The sequence below is a fragment of the Adelges cooleyi genome, unplaced genomic scaffold (genome assembly GCF_023614345.1).
Source record: "Adelges cooleyi isolate 19-005CV unplaced genomic scaffold, UGA_ACOO_1.1 ACOO_flye_CR_arks_rails_tigmint_CR_PRNA_724, whole genome shotgun sequence".
Classification (NCBI taxonomy): Eukaryota; Metazoa; Arthropoda; class Insecta; order Hemiptera; family Adelgidae; genus Adelges; species Adelges cooleyi.
In genome coordinates this window covers 222388-239085 of record NW_026096431.1, presented here as the reverse complement: position 1 = coordinate 239085, position 16698 = coordinate 222388, and the positions used below count along the sequence as shown (strand labels likewise).

The 16698-nt window shown below is 29.7% G+C and overlaps 4 protein-coding genes across 18 annotated transcripts in view; 3 read left to right on the top strand and 1 right to left on the bottom strand.

Annotated features, from left to right (window-relative positions):
• LOC126845241 (gastrula zinc finger protein XlCGF28.1-like) overlaps positions 1–1211 on the top strand; it is a 29171-nt gene extending 27960 nt beyond the window's left edge. For all 4 annotated transcript variants that reach the window (XM_050583863.1, XM_050583864.1, XM_050583861.1 and 1 more), the window contains exon 6: positions 427–1211. In XM_050583863.1, coding sequence (XP_050439820.1) covers positions 427–967 — 541 coding nt within the window. In that variant the 3' untranslated portion in view covers positions 968–1211. The remainder of the gene's footprint in view (positions 1–426) is intronic.
• Positions 1–16698, top strand: part of LOC126845236 (zinc finger protein 510-like) — a 42837-nt gene that overhangs the window by 18572 nt on the left and 7567 nt on the right. The window contains exon 1 of one of the 5 annotated variants that reach the window (XM_050583841.1): positions 16529–16595. The exons of the other annotated variants lie outside the window; for them this stretch is intronic. The gene's annotated coding sequence lies outside the window, so the exon portion shown is untranslated. Of the gene's footprint in view, positions 1–16528; positions 16596–16698 lie in introns of those variants that run through there. 5 annotated transcript variants of the gene reach the window in all.
• LOC126845238 (zinc finger protein 724-like) overlaps positions 5852–16698 on the bottom strand; it is an 11519-nt gene continuing 672 nt past the window's right edge. Inside the window, exons 1-7 of one of the 8 annotated variants that reach the window (XM_050583855.1) lie at positions 11570–11901; positions 10086–10298; positions 9254–9388; positions 8728–8940; positions 8062–8196; positions 6475–7066; positions 5852–6390 (exon numbers count right to left, since the gene is read on the bottom strand). In XM_050583855.1, the coding sequence (XP_050439812.1) occupies positions 6103–6390; positions 6475–7066; positions 8062–8196; positions 8728–8940; positions 9254–9388; positions 10086–10261 (1539 nt within the window). In that variant the 5' untranslated portion in view covers positions 10262–10298; positions 11570–11901 and the 3' untranslated portion in view covers positions 5852–6102. Of the gene's footprint in view, positions 7067–8061; positions 8197–8727; positions 8941–9253; positions 9389–10085; positions 10299–11569; positions 11905–13433; positions 13647–13824; positions 13897–16433; positions 16665–16698 lie in introns of those variants that run through there. The other 7 variants (XM_050583850.1, XM_050583854.1, XM_050583851.1 and 4 more) reach the window with 7 other exon arrangements.
• LOC126845240 (zinc finger protein 33B-like) overlaps positions 12330–16698 on the top strand; it is a 27366-nt gene continuing 22997 nt past the window's right edge. Inside the window, exon 1 of the mRNA XM_050583858.1 lies at positions 12330–12417. The gene's annotated coding sequence lies outside the window, so the exon portion shown is untranslated. The remainder of the gene's footprint in view (positions 12418–16698) is intronic.

Here is a 16698-nt window from a genome sequence, read left to right as displayed (position 1 = left end):
CAAAAGTTCTATACAGTTGTACCTTTAGACTCTTAGACAACAATCTTTTGACTTGAACAGCTTGTCCAATCCAAAATAGCATCTATTGCCTGCCTGTATTCTTGCGTTTATCTCCTCTTGTATTTCATTGTTCTGAGTTATAAGTGTACCTAGGTACTTGAACTTCTGAACTCTGTTACATCTGAGAGATATTCAAATTTTTATAGAAATTATTGAATTTGCTTGAATATACAGTTTCGTAATTGTATATTTATCAATCTTTATAGATGATCCAAAATTATATTCAGTTGGATTTTTTGTAAAACAAACAAATTTACATCTCCCAATCTCAAAATAAAAAATTTAGCAATAATATACAAATGTGAAAAGAATATTACTTTTTTAAACTTTTTTTTTTTTAATTTAAGGTTTTGTATTTTGTTATAGGGCACACTCTGGTGAGAAGTCCTACAACTGTGAGGTGTGTTCTAAGCCATTTTCTAAAAAATCTGCCCTAAAAGTTCACGAGCGCTTGCACACTGGGGAAAAACCCTTTAAATGTGCTATTTGCCTAAAACCATTTTCATGTAAAAGCTACCTCACAATACATGAACGAGTACACACTGGCGAAAAACCCTATACATGTGCTGTATGTCTTAAGTCATTTTCACATAGAAACAACCTTACAATACACGAACGATTGCACACTGGTGAAAAACCCTATAAATGTGCTGTATGTTTAAAGTCATTTTCTGAAAAATCACATCTCACCAAACATTGTAGAGTGCACACTGGGGAAAAACCCTACAAATGTGATATTTGCCTAAAATCGTTTTCTCAAAAGTTCCATTTCACTGTACATAAAAGAGGACACTCTGGGGAAAATCCGTATACGTGTGCTGTATGTTTGAAGTCATTTTCTGGAAAATCACAACTCGACAAACATGAACAAACATATTATTATTGTGGTATCGGCCGCCGTGTATAGTGTCGTGTATTTAGCCGTAATCTTGAAATCCACTTTCACAAAACACGAACTCGTGCACACTGCTGAAAAGTCCTACTAATGAACAATTTCAAATGGAAACGAAACTTTTTATAAAATGAGACCAATTTGCAGAGGATTTGCGCCCAAATCGAAGATCCAATCATAGACGAAAAACTAGAGGCGATAAAGAAAATTCCATTAAAATATTTTTTAAAAAAACATATAGCTTAGCCATATGCACATATTTCCTTGTTTTTTAGTAATTAATATTAAATTTTTTTTAATTTTTAAATAGTTATAATTGTATAAAGAAAAATGTGTTGTAAATAAAAAAAAAATACATGTAAATAAAGTTATAAAAAATTTTTTTTTGGTAAATTTTCTAATTCTGTTTAAGACGGGAGCTGGGAGTTTTTATTTAATCATTCTTGCGCTAATTGAAGCTGGAAAATCCATGCTAAGGGTAACTGTTTATCCTGGTGCCTTCTTTAATGAAATTCAGGAGGCAATCATCTATGACAAAAGTATACCCTTAGTGTACACCCAAAATATTCTTATGGATGACATAAATGGTAATTGGGACTCTTGGAAAATTTAAAATTACTGTAAAAATAAAAATAGTAGCTATTGTTATGTTACCAAACAAATCTTATCTTAATTAAAGAACGTCAATAGTAATATTAGAGATAGTAAGAGAGGTATGGATGATGTTTTCAACAAAATATCAAATTCAGGTAAACGAAACAAAAGAGGGTTTCAATCTTTAGGAAACTTTTATCATTTTCGTTGTAATATAGCAACAGAAAAACAAATTGAACATTTTTACACTAATGAAGAAATGTTAAAAGAACAAATGGACCAATTTAAAAATGTATTTGTATCAGATTATATCGATTTAACTAGGATAGCGTCACAATTAAATAACCACTATTGATAGGTTAGGGTTATTAAAAGAGACATTTAAACAATTAGAACAAGAAGAAAAAAATTGAAAATGCTAATAATAAAAATATGATTTAGGGAATTCAGAAAATAAACTTTAATATTTTAACAGTGATATTAAATTTTATTTATTATGAAAGGGAAACTAACACTCATCTACATTGCAAAATGGGGAAAATTCCACCTAGAATTTTAAAAATTGACGTTCTGAATGATGATTTAAAAAGATTGGAAAAACAATAAAAAAAGACGGAGACGAATTTGTCAGTTCACTTAATAATATACATACATACATACATATTATAATCTACCAATAGTTGAATTGTATAGTTCTATCACTAAAATGTGTAGAATTTACATTTAAAAATTTACCATTGGAAAGAATAAATCGATATTGTTACTTCCAATGTGTGAAACAACAAAAGGATAGGAAATAATATGTTAAGGGAAAAATTTTAATAAAAGGGATTAAATTTTAAGTATTTGTATTAAAAAAAAAAAACGAAGTTACAAGCTAATGAATCCACTCACTTTCCTCATAACAACTACAGATTTTCTTTTATTCACAAAAAATAAAGGAACTCGTCTTTTCTTTTTTAACAACATTGTAAAAAAAATATATAATAATAACATAAAGATGAGTTTAAAAAAAATACATATAAAAGAAAAAAAAATATTTAACTGACAGTATATTATTTATCGATATAACTATTTGCGCAAAGAAGATTTATGAGCACAAACGGTTTAAATCTATAGATCACAAAAATGTGGTTGATTTATCTAACGTAAGACACTCGTTTTCTTTGAATTTAATGCTAAGTAGAGTAATTTTCATTCAATGATTGCGATTGAATTTTATTTAACGATACACCGACACTTCTAAAACTATGTAGGTACAAAATAAGTACATAATCAATCTAAGTCAAGGAAAATTCATAGCCCTTTATAGTTTGGTGGTATCTATTTCAGCCACCATCTACAGGACTTAATTTAAAAAGAAACATTGATGTTCCCTTAAACAAAAATGATACAAATAGGGAGTAGAATGGTAATACTATTCTAAAAGAAGGTTTTAATGAAAAAAATAGTTCTGCCCATTTAGGGTATTTTTACAAGTGGCCTTTATATATGCCATAGTATGGATAATTTCCGAACCATTACAACAATTCTGCGCGTCTGCCGTACGAATAAAAGTGGTTTTCATAGAGGCCACTATCACACAAAGGGTTAAGTTAATATTTTGTAAAAAAATGCTTGTACTTTACTCCTTAAAAATGGGCGGTGTATAAAAAATCTGGACCAATTATCGGTCATGCGACGTCCGCCATCTTGAATGTCCAAGTAAACGTTCTCTTGAGACCTAGGTCCAAATGGAGTGTCCTGATCATTGCGTTATTCCAAGTCCTCGTATATTGAAATATGTACAAAACAATATGATTAAAAATAAGATTAACGAACAAAATAGGACAAATAGTTAACAAAACAACAAAACGACGTTAGAAATGAAGTGTTCGGGAAAAGGGCGTCGTGCGTGATGTGACTAGGTCGTAAGAGTCGAGCGAATGGCGGACCGAAGATGGCTGATGGCTGGTAGTGGTACCAACTGACACCGCGTTGCCAGCGTTTCACCGCGGTAGAGTAGGAGTAGGTGATACCAACCTTTAGCCACAGTTATTAAACGCAATATCTATAATCGGGTTAGCTAAACTAACAGTATAATACAATATTTTACTACAAGCGGTACAGAGCGCTGTTGATTCCCACGTCTCTAGTCATCCATCATTTGGTCGTAGTTTGTGTCTTTGTTAATTCGTGTTTACATGTATGGCAATGTAGCAGTGTTCTTGTTACATTTGTCACGTAGTTTATTTTAAAGTGTAATTGCACACCTAAACGTTTAGTTTCGTTTGTACGTTTAAAATACTAAACTAGATTTATAGTGGCTACTTTATAACCAATTGAAAAAATACAAAATAAATCGTTACAATAAATTAAAAATCAAACAAATTGTATCATTTAGGTTACTATAGGAGGTTTAAAAATATATTAAAATATATTATTAAGTACATAATAATAAACTATTCGTGTATATTATCTAAGCGCACGGCAGTACGCCAGCCAAGTTCTAGCAATACCAGTGTATTTTTACACGAACTAATTCACCCGGTATTTCTAACTCTCATATCTCTGCTACTTCTTATGATGGATACTTATGATGGCTTTTAAAATTTGAAACCTAAATTAAATTAAAATAGTTAAGGACACTGTCTAAAATTAAAGCCCTAATATTTAGCCGTTTTAAAAATGGGAGGATTTTAAAATTTGCTCACTCACTCAGTCATTCATCATCAAAATTATAAGACACTTCCAGTATAGGCAGAAACGTGAAATTTGGCACAAAAGTGGGTCTTATGGTGTAAGTAAAGGGAAAAATCAGAAAATTGAAATTTACTCAAAATTAATGCGCTAGGTGGGGATTAATGACCTTCGCCGCACTACAAGTGGTACAGGGCGCTGTTAATTCCCACGTCTCTAGTCAGCCATCATTTGGTCGTAGTTTGTGTCTTTGTTAATTCGTGTTTACATGTATGGCAATGTAGCAGTGTTCTTGTTACGTTTTTCACGTGGTTTATTATAAAGTGTAATTGTACACCTAAACGTTTAAAATACTAAACTAGATTTAAAGTGGCTACTTGTATAAATGCTAGCTTAACTAATTTATTAATTAAATTACACTATATTAATTATGACTAATTTAATTACTATCGTGGTTTATTAATAATTAATAAATTATTAATCATTATGCAAGTGGCTACTTGTATAAATTGTAGCTTCATTACAAAGTGTAGTTTTATGTACATATATACATATACATACTCTTAAAAAAAAACCTCGCCCACGATACTAAAGCACGAAAAAAGATATCCCCAACAAAAACCTAACAGTGAAAAAAGGCCAAGTTCCACGCCCCTCCCAAAAATGTCAACCTATCAAAGTAGTGTTATCTACATTGTAGCCAAGTCTGCTATTTCTTTAGTTCATAACCACACTTCACTCCTACTTGCATGAGCAACAATGCTCTTTTATATGTATTGCTTAACACTTGGCCGCCATAGTCTTGAGCTTGATGTAAACATTCTTGTGCTAACTCCAAGTCGGCTTGCGCCGAAGCCAATTCAGATAGTTGTCTCCATTTCTGAGGACTTGAAGCTTCTTTCACCAATACCAAAGCTTTGGCCAAGTTTTGTAGTTCAATAGCTAGTTTAAATTTGTGTTCAACATCAGTTGATACGACTAACGCTTGCTTTTTGTAACCCTGAAAATTAAAAATAAATAACAGTGTTTAAGATGTGTGACGGAATGGTCTTGATGGCCGAAAAATCCAAGAAGAAGAACAGTTTTTAAGACTTGACAAAAAACAGAATTTATTTTTATTTTTATATTCCTCGTTTTTTTAAGAAATGGGCCAATCTTGTCTAGTATTGAGACGGCACCGATGGTAGAATACGATATGCTATTTCAAAGTCTTTTCACATGACTATCGTTTTGTGTTCCAGCAAAGACACTAGTAAGCTATAAGAAACAATGTTAAGTTTTTTGTCGCCAAAATAAAGACCATTTTCATTGGCTACGTATCCCAAGAGATACATTGTACGATCGAGATAAGATACAGTCTTACTTTTTTATAGTTTCTTATTTAATTGTTATTATTAACATTTATATTTATATTTTTTTTCTTTCACTCTTGTATTTACCCTTAGCTTATAGTTTTTTATACATTCTACTACTCTACTTTGGGCACTGCCTGTGAAGTGATAACAAAAAAATGTAAAAAAGAAGTTATCAAATAATTGTATAAATATATATTTTAAACAAATTACAATAGTCATTATATACAATTATGATGATTATGTAGTTTTGTTTAATCATTACAAACACTAGTGTCGAGTAGCTTACAATTTTTAACGTGCACTGATTAAACACAATATCTAACAATATAATTAAAAATACATTTTGCTCTAGAAGTATATAAACACGTTTCAATAAACATTGATTGAAATAAGTAACGCACATATACACAATTTTATGTTAGTAATAAAATAAAAAATATATTACTATATAATTTTAAGTTAAAATTTATAAACTTCGATTATTGAGAAAATAAACTTGAGTAAATATATTTTTAAGGGTAATCAATCAGAGTGTACGCGTTTGTTGTGTTTTGTGAGGCTTGATTTATCAGTAAACGACTTAAAACATACAGCACATTTGTAGGGTTTTTCACCAGCATGTACTCGTTCATGTTTTGTGAGATTTCCGTTTAAGGAAAACGATTTTAAGCAGACCGCACATTTGTAGGGTTTTTCTCCTGAGTGCACTCGTTTGTGATTTGTAAGCGAAGGTTTTTCAGAAAATGATTTTAAACATACCAAACACTGAAAGGGCTTTTCTCCAGTGTGCACGCGTTTATGTTTTGTGAGGTCTGCATTTGAATAACACGACTTTAAACAAACAGTACATTTATAAGGGTTTTCTCCAGTGTGCACGCGTTTATGTTTTGTGAGGTCTGAATTTGTATAAAATGACTTTAAACAAACATCACATTTATAAGGTTTTTCTCCAGTGTGCACGCGTTTATGTTTTGTGAGGTCTGAATTTGTATAAAATGACTTTAAACAAACATCACATTTATAAGGTTTTTCTCCAGTGTGCACTCGTTCATGAGCTGTTAGATTATATTTTTGAGAAAACGACTTTGAGCAAACAGCGCATTTATAGGGCTTTTCCCCATTGTGTACTCGTTCGTGTTTAGTGAGTAGTGATTTACACGAAAAATCTTTAAAACAAACATCACATTTGTAGTGTCGGATGATGTTTTTGGTGAATGCTCTAGTATATTTATTGTTATGTATAATGCTATTTTTTAGGGTAGAATATTGGTTATTTGAACTTTTGTGGGATTTTACTATATGTAATGTTATTTGCTTTTTAGTACGGTACGACGTTTGACAAAAATCGCAGTGGAATATTCGTCGTTCTTTTATATATTTATTGTCATTCTTTCGTGCTATTTGATTATTGACACCTTTTTCAATCCAAGACTCGACTTGACAACCATCAGTTTGTTTATTCCCTTCATAACTCGTATCATTGACTCTACAACAAAACATGTCAGACAATAAATAATAATGTTTAAAATAATTATAAACTTCTCACGTTAGGACATATTATGTTAATACCCTTTTCTATTTACACCTATGCAATTTGTGTTTGATAAGTTTTTTATTTTATTGGACCTAAAATTATCTTTGACTATAAGTATTAATGTATAAAAATATTGATAATTATGCTGTTTTCATCCCGCGTGGAAGCTTAATTTTTAACGTTGTATCTCTCTCTTTTATTATTTATTCTATTTGTAAGGAAAACAGTTGATAAGTCTTACAATAAGATAGTTAGAAAACGTGTGAAACATTTACGGACGAATTTCTATTTTCAACTATAAAATACTATATAATTAGTATATGAACGTGAGTATCCCACAGCTTTTTACTTGCCAATATCTACTTCATTTTTTCTTTATTAAAAATTGAAAGGCAACTTTAACTGCTAATTTACAAGTTTAATAAATTGTTGTATCGTGATTTATACAGTACATATTTAAATAATAAGAGATGTAATGAATAAGAAGAATATTTTTACTACTTCGTTTTAACGAAAAAACATTTTAAGAAAATTGATAAATTAAATGAAACTGCCTTACGTAAGACGATTTTTGATAACTTGAGTTGCAGTGTTTTTCTGTGTTGATGCATGTGCATTATGTAATCGAATTATGTGCTGGGTCACTCTCCGTTTAGTGTTAAAATACATCTTACATAAATCACACGCAAATTGCTGTATTTTGTCCAAACCGTTTTTAGTAGGTTGCACATCTAAAAGACCATTATTTTCAACTTCAATTACGGATGTAATTAAAGTATTAAAATTTCTAAGAATTATATTGGTTAAATTTTATACTTGGATATGTTTTAAATATTGGTTATTGAGAATAGTGTCATAGTTTTAAAATAAGGAAATATACATCAAATAAATGTATAAGTAACATCAATACTTGTATTTAAAATATATTATTATAAAAATTATATTACTTGTATTCATTCGCGTCGATTGTATTTTGTTGCTCTTTCCATTGTTTATTTTCTGCTTCTACCTCAAAAATAGACTTATAATAATAATCGTCCGTTTCTCCTACTTCAATTTTAATTCCTCCTGCTTCATTAAGTCTATAAAATAGAGTAAATTGTTTTAATTAGTATCGATTCTTCTATATTTACATTGTCGAAATAATTATTAATATTTTATATAATAGGAAGTATGTCGCAATATAAATATGTTGTTTATCTTTATAATAAAAATACTTAGTTAGTAAACAGGAAAATGTTATTAGAAAACCAAGATTTCTTTTTAACACCTATTTTTGTCAGACTTGTGGTTTTAGGTTGTTTGTAAGAGCTCAGGGCTTATTCTATCTGTAACTTTTTGTATGTGTATAACGGGTGTATTATTGTTACACTGTTTTGTTATATTCTATGTAATAATATTATCTATCATTGTAATTACTATATGTGTTTGACAATAGTAGCACAGATTAGATAATCTGTCTTATCTTATTTTTGATAGTAGTGTGTTAGGTTAGGAGAGTAATGAATGTTATTATAGAAAAGTGTACAACGCGCTATCAGTAAAACGATCTTTTAATTATTACTTTGTATTTAGGTATTTAGTTATAATATGTAATCAGAAAAACGAATTACTTGTATATATTCCCGTCAAATATTTTTTGAAGATCGTTCCGTGCTGTCACACGACTATTATATAATTTTTCAATGTTACTCGATTTTGTTTCACTTATAAAGGTTTCAGATAATTCCTTTTTCATATCTTCATTGTCTTTATCAATTTTGTTCTCTATGCTATGGTAATAACCGTCTGTTTTGTCTTCAACTTTGATTTTCGAATTAACAACGCTGACAAATAAAATATAATTAAAAAAATTATAATAATTAAAAATAATCAAAAAACCTGTAAAATAAACTTATAATGAGAACTAAAAAAATTAGGTGTATTTAAAATATTTAATTCTAAAAGTTATTTCTGATATTTTATATTTTTTTAATTATTGGTTTTTGACAATAGTGACAAAGTTTTAAAATAAGAAAATATACATTAAAAATGTATTTAATTGTGTCCGGATACTGAAAATAAATGATTATTATGGGTGACCACAATACTTATTTATTACCATATATTTAAAATATTTTATTCTAAAAATTATATTACTTGTATTCATTCGCGTCGATTGTATTTTGTTGCTCTTTCCATTGTTTATTTTCTGCTTCTACCTCAAAAATAGACTTATAATAATAATCGTCCGTTTCTCCTTCTTCAATTTTAATACCTCCTGCTTCATTAAGTCTAAAAAATGGAGTACATTTTTTTAATTAGTATCGATTCTTCTATATTTACATTGTCGAAATAATTATAAATATTTTATATAATAGGAAGTATGTCGCAATATAAATATGTTGTTTATCTTTAACAAAAAAAATACTTAGTTAATACATGTTTAAAATAAATATAATAAATAACTATAGATATGCACTGTAGAAGTTTGGGAAATTATATAGGTATATAAAACAATAATTATCACTAAATGTAAATCTAACCGCTCATGTTATGGAAAAGTAAACAATTATTTGAATACGAACCAGACTGTCCTAAGACAAATACTTTTAAAATAACAAGTCTATTACTCCAAGGATTTTGTCATAGAATGTCTGTACTCATTTTAATTAGGTTATGGTTTTTTCTTAACAAAATGTGTAAAATAACTTAATTAAAAATTGTTATTACTCTATGCATCGTTGTCAATTATTTTTTGAGGATCATTGTGGATTGTCTAAAAACTGTTTGAATACGTCAGATAAATTTTTTAACATGTCACAAGATGTTGTAATGTTGGTAATTGTTTTGTAACCACTCTATGCGGGAAATATGCTTCTTTGTGGAAGCGTATTTTGTCTTAACAATATTTTGACGGCTCTCAAATTTTTGATTTGACTTATTTATCCAACCGAGCTATATTGTAATTTAATAACAATATCATAATTACCTATATGCATTTCCATCAATAATTCTTTTATAATCGTTTTGGTTTGTCGTAGAACTTTTGTATGAGTTTTCTATGTGATTTGGTTCTGTTGTTTTCAATAAGGCTTTAGAACACTGCTCTATCTCGATCTTATTTTCTTCTAGTTTGATAATGGTTCCATTGCTAAGATTGGTCATTTTAACTCTGGGTTTTTGTTTATTTCTCACGAGTAATCTAAAACCAAAGCGTATTTACAAAAATTAATACAAGAATTCATGACTTTTTTTTATTAAAAATTATAATAGCCTTAGTCTAAACACATTAAAAAAAAATTATGAGTGGGGACAGACTTTCTTGCAAAATAAAGCAAAACCATTGTTCACAGGAAAATCAAAACCTTAGAAGCATTGTACACTTAAAAGGGCGTCGCACCGGTAATGTTCAGTGGTAAAAACATGTTTAAGCGGACTGAAAATAACTTGCTTAATTTTGGTTTTAGAGTAAAAGCACCCATTATAAAATTAAAAGAGAACAATATTCCGGAGGGCAAGTATTTTTTACAATTAAAATAACACTGGTAGCGTCCGTTCAGTGTCAGCGTACATAACTTAAATTTGTCTCGTTTGGTTATCTATAATATTTATAATAAACGCTACTATACTGAATGTTACTTAACTTTTGCCATCACAACGGTTGTTATTATATTCTTCTCATAATATATACACTGAGAAAATGATTTGTTTGATAAGGTAAAACATTACAAATGGTATAAAGAAAAACTATAAAGCAATTTAAACAGTACATACGCTGTCTTTCAGCACATACACAAACACATATACAGTACATATATATTATTTCAATGTAAAGATAATAATTTTAAAAGAATAATATTATAATAAAATGTGCAATGACAGAAGCGTGATACAATCCACATTACCCACAACCGACAAAGTATATGCAAAAAAGCAATTGCACGTCCGTTCTCAAACATGAAGCCACTATTATCTAACACCCACAATGTTTATTAACAAATATTCAAATTGCACGTCTGCTGTGGCGTCAATCCTCATACATGATGACAATATTGTCTAAAATAAATACCCACAATGATAAGTTTTTAAATTTCACACAAGACACAATTTACGAATAATTAATCTGAAATATCCTCAGTGTTTTTTTTTTATAATACAAAACCATCTTCCTGAATCAACCAGAACATCAAAGAAATTCTAAATAATTTACAATATTCTTAATTTAAGAACTCAGGCTATTATAACGTAAATAGATGTCACTATTAACAAAAAAACAGTCGAAACCTTATCGTAAATTCTTATCAATTATTGATCCTACGACCACTGACGGCACATCTGACTATAACATTTTAAGTCAACATCGAATGTATGAAATTCATTTAAATGATTAAAAAACTCAATGTCTAACCTGTTAAACCGTAGAATACTAAAACATTTTTAATAAATAGAACCAATATTTTGCACGGTACTTACTATTACACAGCTATAGAACAATAATGTATCTCGAGGCTCTGTTCTCGTAAAACAGGTATAAAATCACTCACGAAGTCAAATTTGTGTCATGTATATGGATATACTTCATACAATATTGCATATTATTAAAAAAATTATTCATGTTTTATAGAAAGTTGGATGCCAAAACAACATTTACATTGTTACGTCATGATAATGATGTTTGTGTGTGTGTGAGTGTTTGTGTGTGATAGGGGTGATAACCACCGGCTGGAGATGCAATGCAGTGAAGGTAAACTGAAAAGCGCGGGCTTTTCAAAAATAGTCGATTTACGTCTAAATCAGTAGGGAATATTCTTTAAACATTATACTGCCCATAAAAATAGAATCCAAAAAAATTATCATAAACCTATTCCACAAGAACGTATAGAATTGTTTTCTTTATTACACATTTCAAGTAAAGTTTTTGGGATTTAAGTCTGAAAATTAGGCAGATTTAGAATGTTTACGGTTTATTAATATTATTAATATACCGTAATAATATTAATAAACTCATGTATTATATTGTTCGTGTAGACTTGTGTTATACTATCTTTATTGGTTTAAAAAACAGCTTTTTAGTACACGTCGGATAGGAAATATAACTTATGATGGCCTGCATATCGGTAGCGCGCTCTATAGACAGCGTAACGCGGCGTGACCGCTATGAGCCAGTCGAAAACATACACCGTCGAGTAACCTGTTTATCTATAACCGTGGCTAACACACACGTCATTATCAAAGATTCAGTGCGTGGTTGTATACCTGTCGTTTGACGTGGTTAGGGATCAGATCCTTGACAAACAATCTCATCGCATTGCTGTGTATTAGTAAGTATCGAGTAACATTATGGTTTTATTTATTGATTTTTAACAATTAATTAGATTACCTAGTGTATCGTGTGGGTAATGAATTTTAAACAATTTCAATGTTTTTCATACATTCGTTTGTCGAGTAATTTGACTAGTGGAGTGAGTTGTGCCGACAGTGGTCGTAGAAACGATAATTGATAAGAAGTTACGTATAGGAGTCGACTGTGGTTTTTTGGTTAATTTTGAGTTCCCTTGTTCCCTCTTTCCCTTGTTTATTTTCTTCTTCTACCTCAAAAATAGACTTATAATGATAATCGTCCGTTTCTCCTTCTTCAATTTTAATACCTCCTGCTTCATTAAGTCTAAAAAATGGAGTACATTTTTTTAATTAGTATTGATTCTTCTATATTTAAAATAAATATAATAAATAACTATAGATATACACTGTAGAAGTTTGGGAAAATATATAGGTATATAAAACAATAATTATCACTAAATGTAAATCCAACCGCTCATGTTATGGAAAAGTAAACAATTATTTGAATACGAACCAGACTGTCCTAAGACAAATACTTTTAAAATAACAAGTCTATTTCTCCAAGGACTTGTCACGAGATGTTGTAATGTAGGTAATTATTTTGTTACTACGGGAAATATGCCTCTTTGTGGAAGCATATTTTGCCTTAACAATATTTTGACCGCTCTCAAATTTTTTAATTTCACTATGATATTTGAAATCTATAACCTCAACAGATCCCTTAACCTACTCACGCAACGCCCTGAGAGTTGCGACACACAGTTTGAATATTCCAATATATCATTTAATTAAATCTCAATAAAATATAAAACGTAAAACTATCAGCTTATTATGTTCCAAAAAAGTTGGTGGTTATTTTTTTTAAATAAATTGGTTATATCTTTTTATATAAATTCACATTGAGTGTCAACTAATAACTTTTTTAAGATTTGACTTATTCATCAAACATAATTTAATAACAACATAGCCCTTATTTAATAACAATATGTTAAATAACCTATATGCATCTCCATCAATAATATTTTTATAATCGTTTTGGTTTGTCGTAGAACTTTTGTATGAGTTCTCCATGTGATTTGGTTCTGTTATTTTCAATAAGGCTTTAGAACACTGCTCTATCTCGATCTTATTATCTTCTAGTTTGATAATGGTTCCATTGCTATGATCGTCCATTTTAACTCTGGGTTTTTGTTTATTTCTCACTAGTAATCTAAAACCAAAGCGTATTTACAAAAATTAATACAAGAACTCATGACTTTTTTTTATTAAAAATTATAATAGCCTTAGTCTAAACACATTAAAAAAAAATTATAAGTGGGGACAGACTTTTTTTGAAACTTTGTATTGAGCGTTATACGAAGAATAATGAAAAAAAGGCACCGTCTTACCCTCCGAAATATTGTTTTCTTTCAATTTTATAATGGGTGCTTTTACTCCAAATCCAAAATTAAGCGAATTATCTTCAGTCTGCTTAAACATATAGAGATAAAAAAACCAGTACAGTTGGGTCGGGGCATAGTGGTGTCGGGGAGGTCACAGGTTTACAGAAATTTTTAAATCTGAAAGTGATAAAATTACTTTCGAAAAAACGCTTCGATGCAAATCGGTAGTTAGTATTTTCAAGTCAGTACAGTCCAAACCAAGCACAGTATAAACCAGCAAAGTTAGAAAGTTTTAAATGAAGGTTCTGTATTTACAAATGAGCATCAAAGCGTTAATTTGAAAGCGATTTTATCCGAGAGGACTAGTACAGTAGAGTATTGGCATAATGTAATTAAAGCAATGAGGAAACGGAGAGGTCACAGGTCTACAAGAATTATTATAAATAATAGTGATAAAATTGAATAAAATCGCTTTCAAATTAACGCTTTGATGCTCATTTGTAAATACAGAACCTTCATTTAAAACTTTCTAACTTTGCATGTTTATACTGTGCTTGGTTTAGACTGTACTGACTTGAAAATAATAACTACCGATTTGCATCGAAGCGTTTTTTCGAAAGTGATTTTATCACTTTCAGATTTAAAAATTTCTGTAAACCTGTGACCTCCCCGTCACCACTATGCCCCGACCCAACTATGCTCCATCCCCACTATGCCCCGACCCCACTGTACTGGTTTTTTTTGCAAAAACGTAGTGGACCAAATAACACAAAAACAATGTCTTGTTATATTTTGTTGGAATGGTCGACGATTCATGATTCAATCGTTTGTACTCCATAGTTTAAATTATAATCGCTTATTCTCAATAATATTAATATTTATGTATTATATACTTCCATTAGAGCAATCTCACACAAACTATTTATACTTCCTAGATTATATTATTTCAAAGCTATATTATACTTCTATTTAACTAGATTGACAATGTACAAAATAAAATGCAAATAAAAAAACCTTTTCATAGATCCTTAAAATGTAAAGGGTGGGATAGTGAAACGGGTTTTACCATTTAAATACATTAGAAAATCGCCGTTTTGCTGCCTTATCCTGTATATTAATTTCTTGTTATTTTCTAAAGAAAAATCGATTTTCTTACATTTAAATTAAAATAAATCGTATACTGGTACTATGATGGAGAAAACAAAAAATTTTACCTACATATATTACTTATTAGTTAAATATTATTAACGTGTATAGCCACTAGAGGTCGGCTGTTGCCTGTTATTTAACAATAACCTTTTATGGAGATTTTAAAAATTGTGTTTTTTTCATAATAGCATAGGAGCAGTATCATGATATTAAATGTGCACGAGATTTGATCTAGTCATAAAATAAAGTATTATCATTTATGACTTAATTATTATTAATATTTATCTTAATTTGTACATAGTAATAAAATAATGAAATATTTTATACAAAATTAGAGCTACAAGTTGACAAACTAAAAAATTAAAAATAGCACGAAGCAGATTATCTAATATTAGACAATTTAAACAATCAAACGTAAATCTCTTTAAATGAATAACAGTATAACAATATGCAAAACATTAGTTTTCCTTTAAAAAAATTGTGTAATAAAATATACATTTTGAGGCGGTATACTGCATAAAAACCAACACTTAATTTGAATCAAAAAAACAACAGTCCTCTTCTTAATTTGCAGGTAGTTGGACCTTATATATTCATAGTTGACCTTCGATAAGGTTATATAACGCAGGCTATAAAAAAACGAGATAACGACAGTGATTTTGTCATATCAGAACCATTAAGTGTCTTAATAAGTACAAGGATAGGTTTTTTCCCAGTAAATCGAATGTCTACTATAATCAGTTACACGATTTAGTCGTCTGTGATATCATGTAATAAACACAATATTATGATACCGATCATTGAGCCCTAACCTAATCTAACACGGATAGACGTTACCAACTAATAGTTGTTAGTGTCTGTTCGTTTATCCCATCTGGTACACCGGGTTTTTAGTTAAAAAAAAAAAAAAAATTGAATTTGTGTATATTATTATGATAATTTTAAAAGAATAATATTATAATCAAATGTACAATTACCAGAAGCGTGATACAATCCACATTAGCCACAACCGACAAAGTATATGCAAACAAGCAATCGCACGTCCGTTCACACACAAGAAGCCCCTATTAGGTAAAACCCACACTGTTTAGTTACAAATATTTGAATTGCACGTCCGCTGTGGCATCAATCCTCATATATGATGACAATATTGTCTAAAAACCCACAATTATAAGTTTTTAAATTTCACACAATACACGATTACCCACAACACATTCTCACATAAAGCTTGGACAGACAAACTAAAACACTCAATTAGTATACTTAGCTAAATGACAGTTGTCATGTTTAATTATTTATATTGTAATGACCACTGACGGCACAACTCACTCCACTAGTCAAATTACTTGACAAACAAATGTATGAAAAACATTGAAATTGTTTAAAATTCATTACCCACTCCATAAACTAAGTAATCTAATTGTTAAAAATCAATAAATAAAACCATAATGTTACTCGGTACTTACTAATACACAGCAATGCGATGATATTGTTCGTCAAGGCTCTGATCTCTAACAACGTCAAACGACAGGTATAAAACCACGCACTGAATCTTTTTTTTTATTATAATATTATGTTCATAAACATACAACTATTTTAGACCGTTTCAAACAAATCATTCACTTTGGGTAAGTCAGAGACAGTAAATACATTATTATGTTACAGACGCTACCGTACACTTGATAATGATGTGTGTATGTATGTGTTAACGTGAATATGTGATAACAGTGG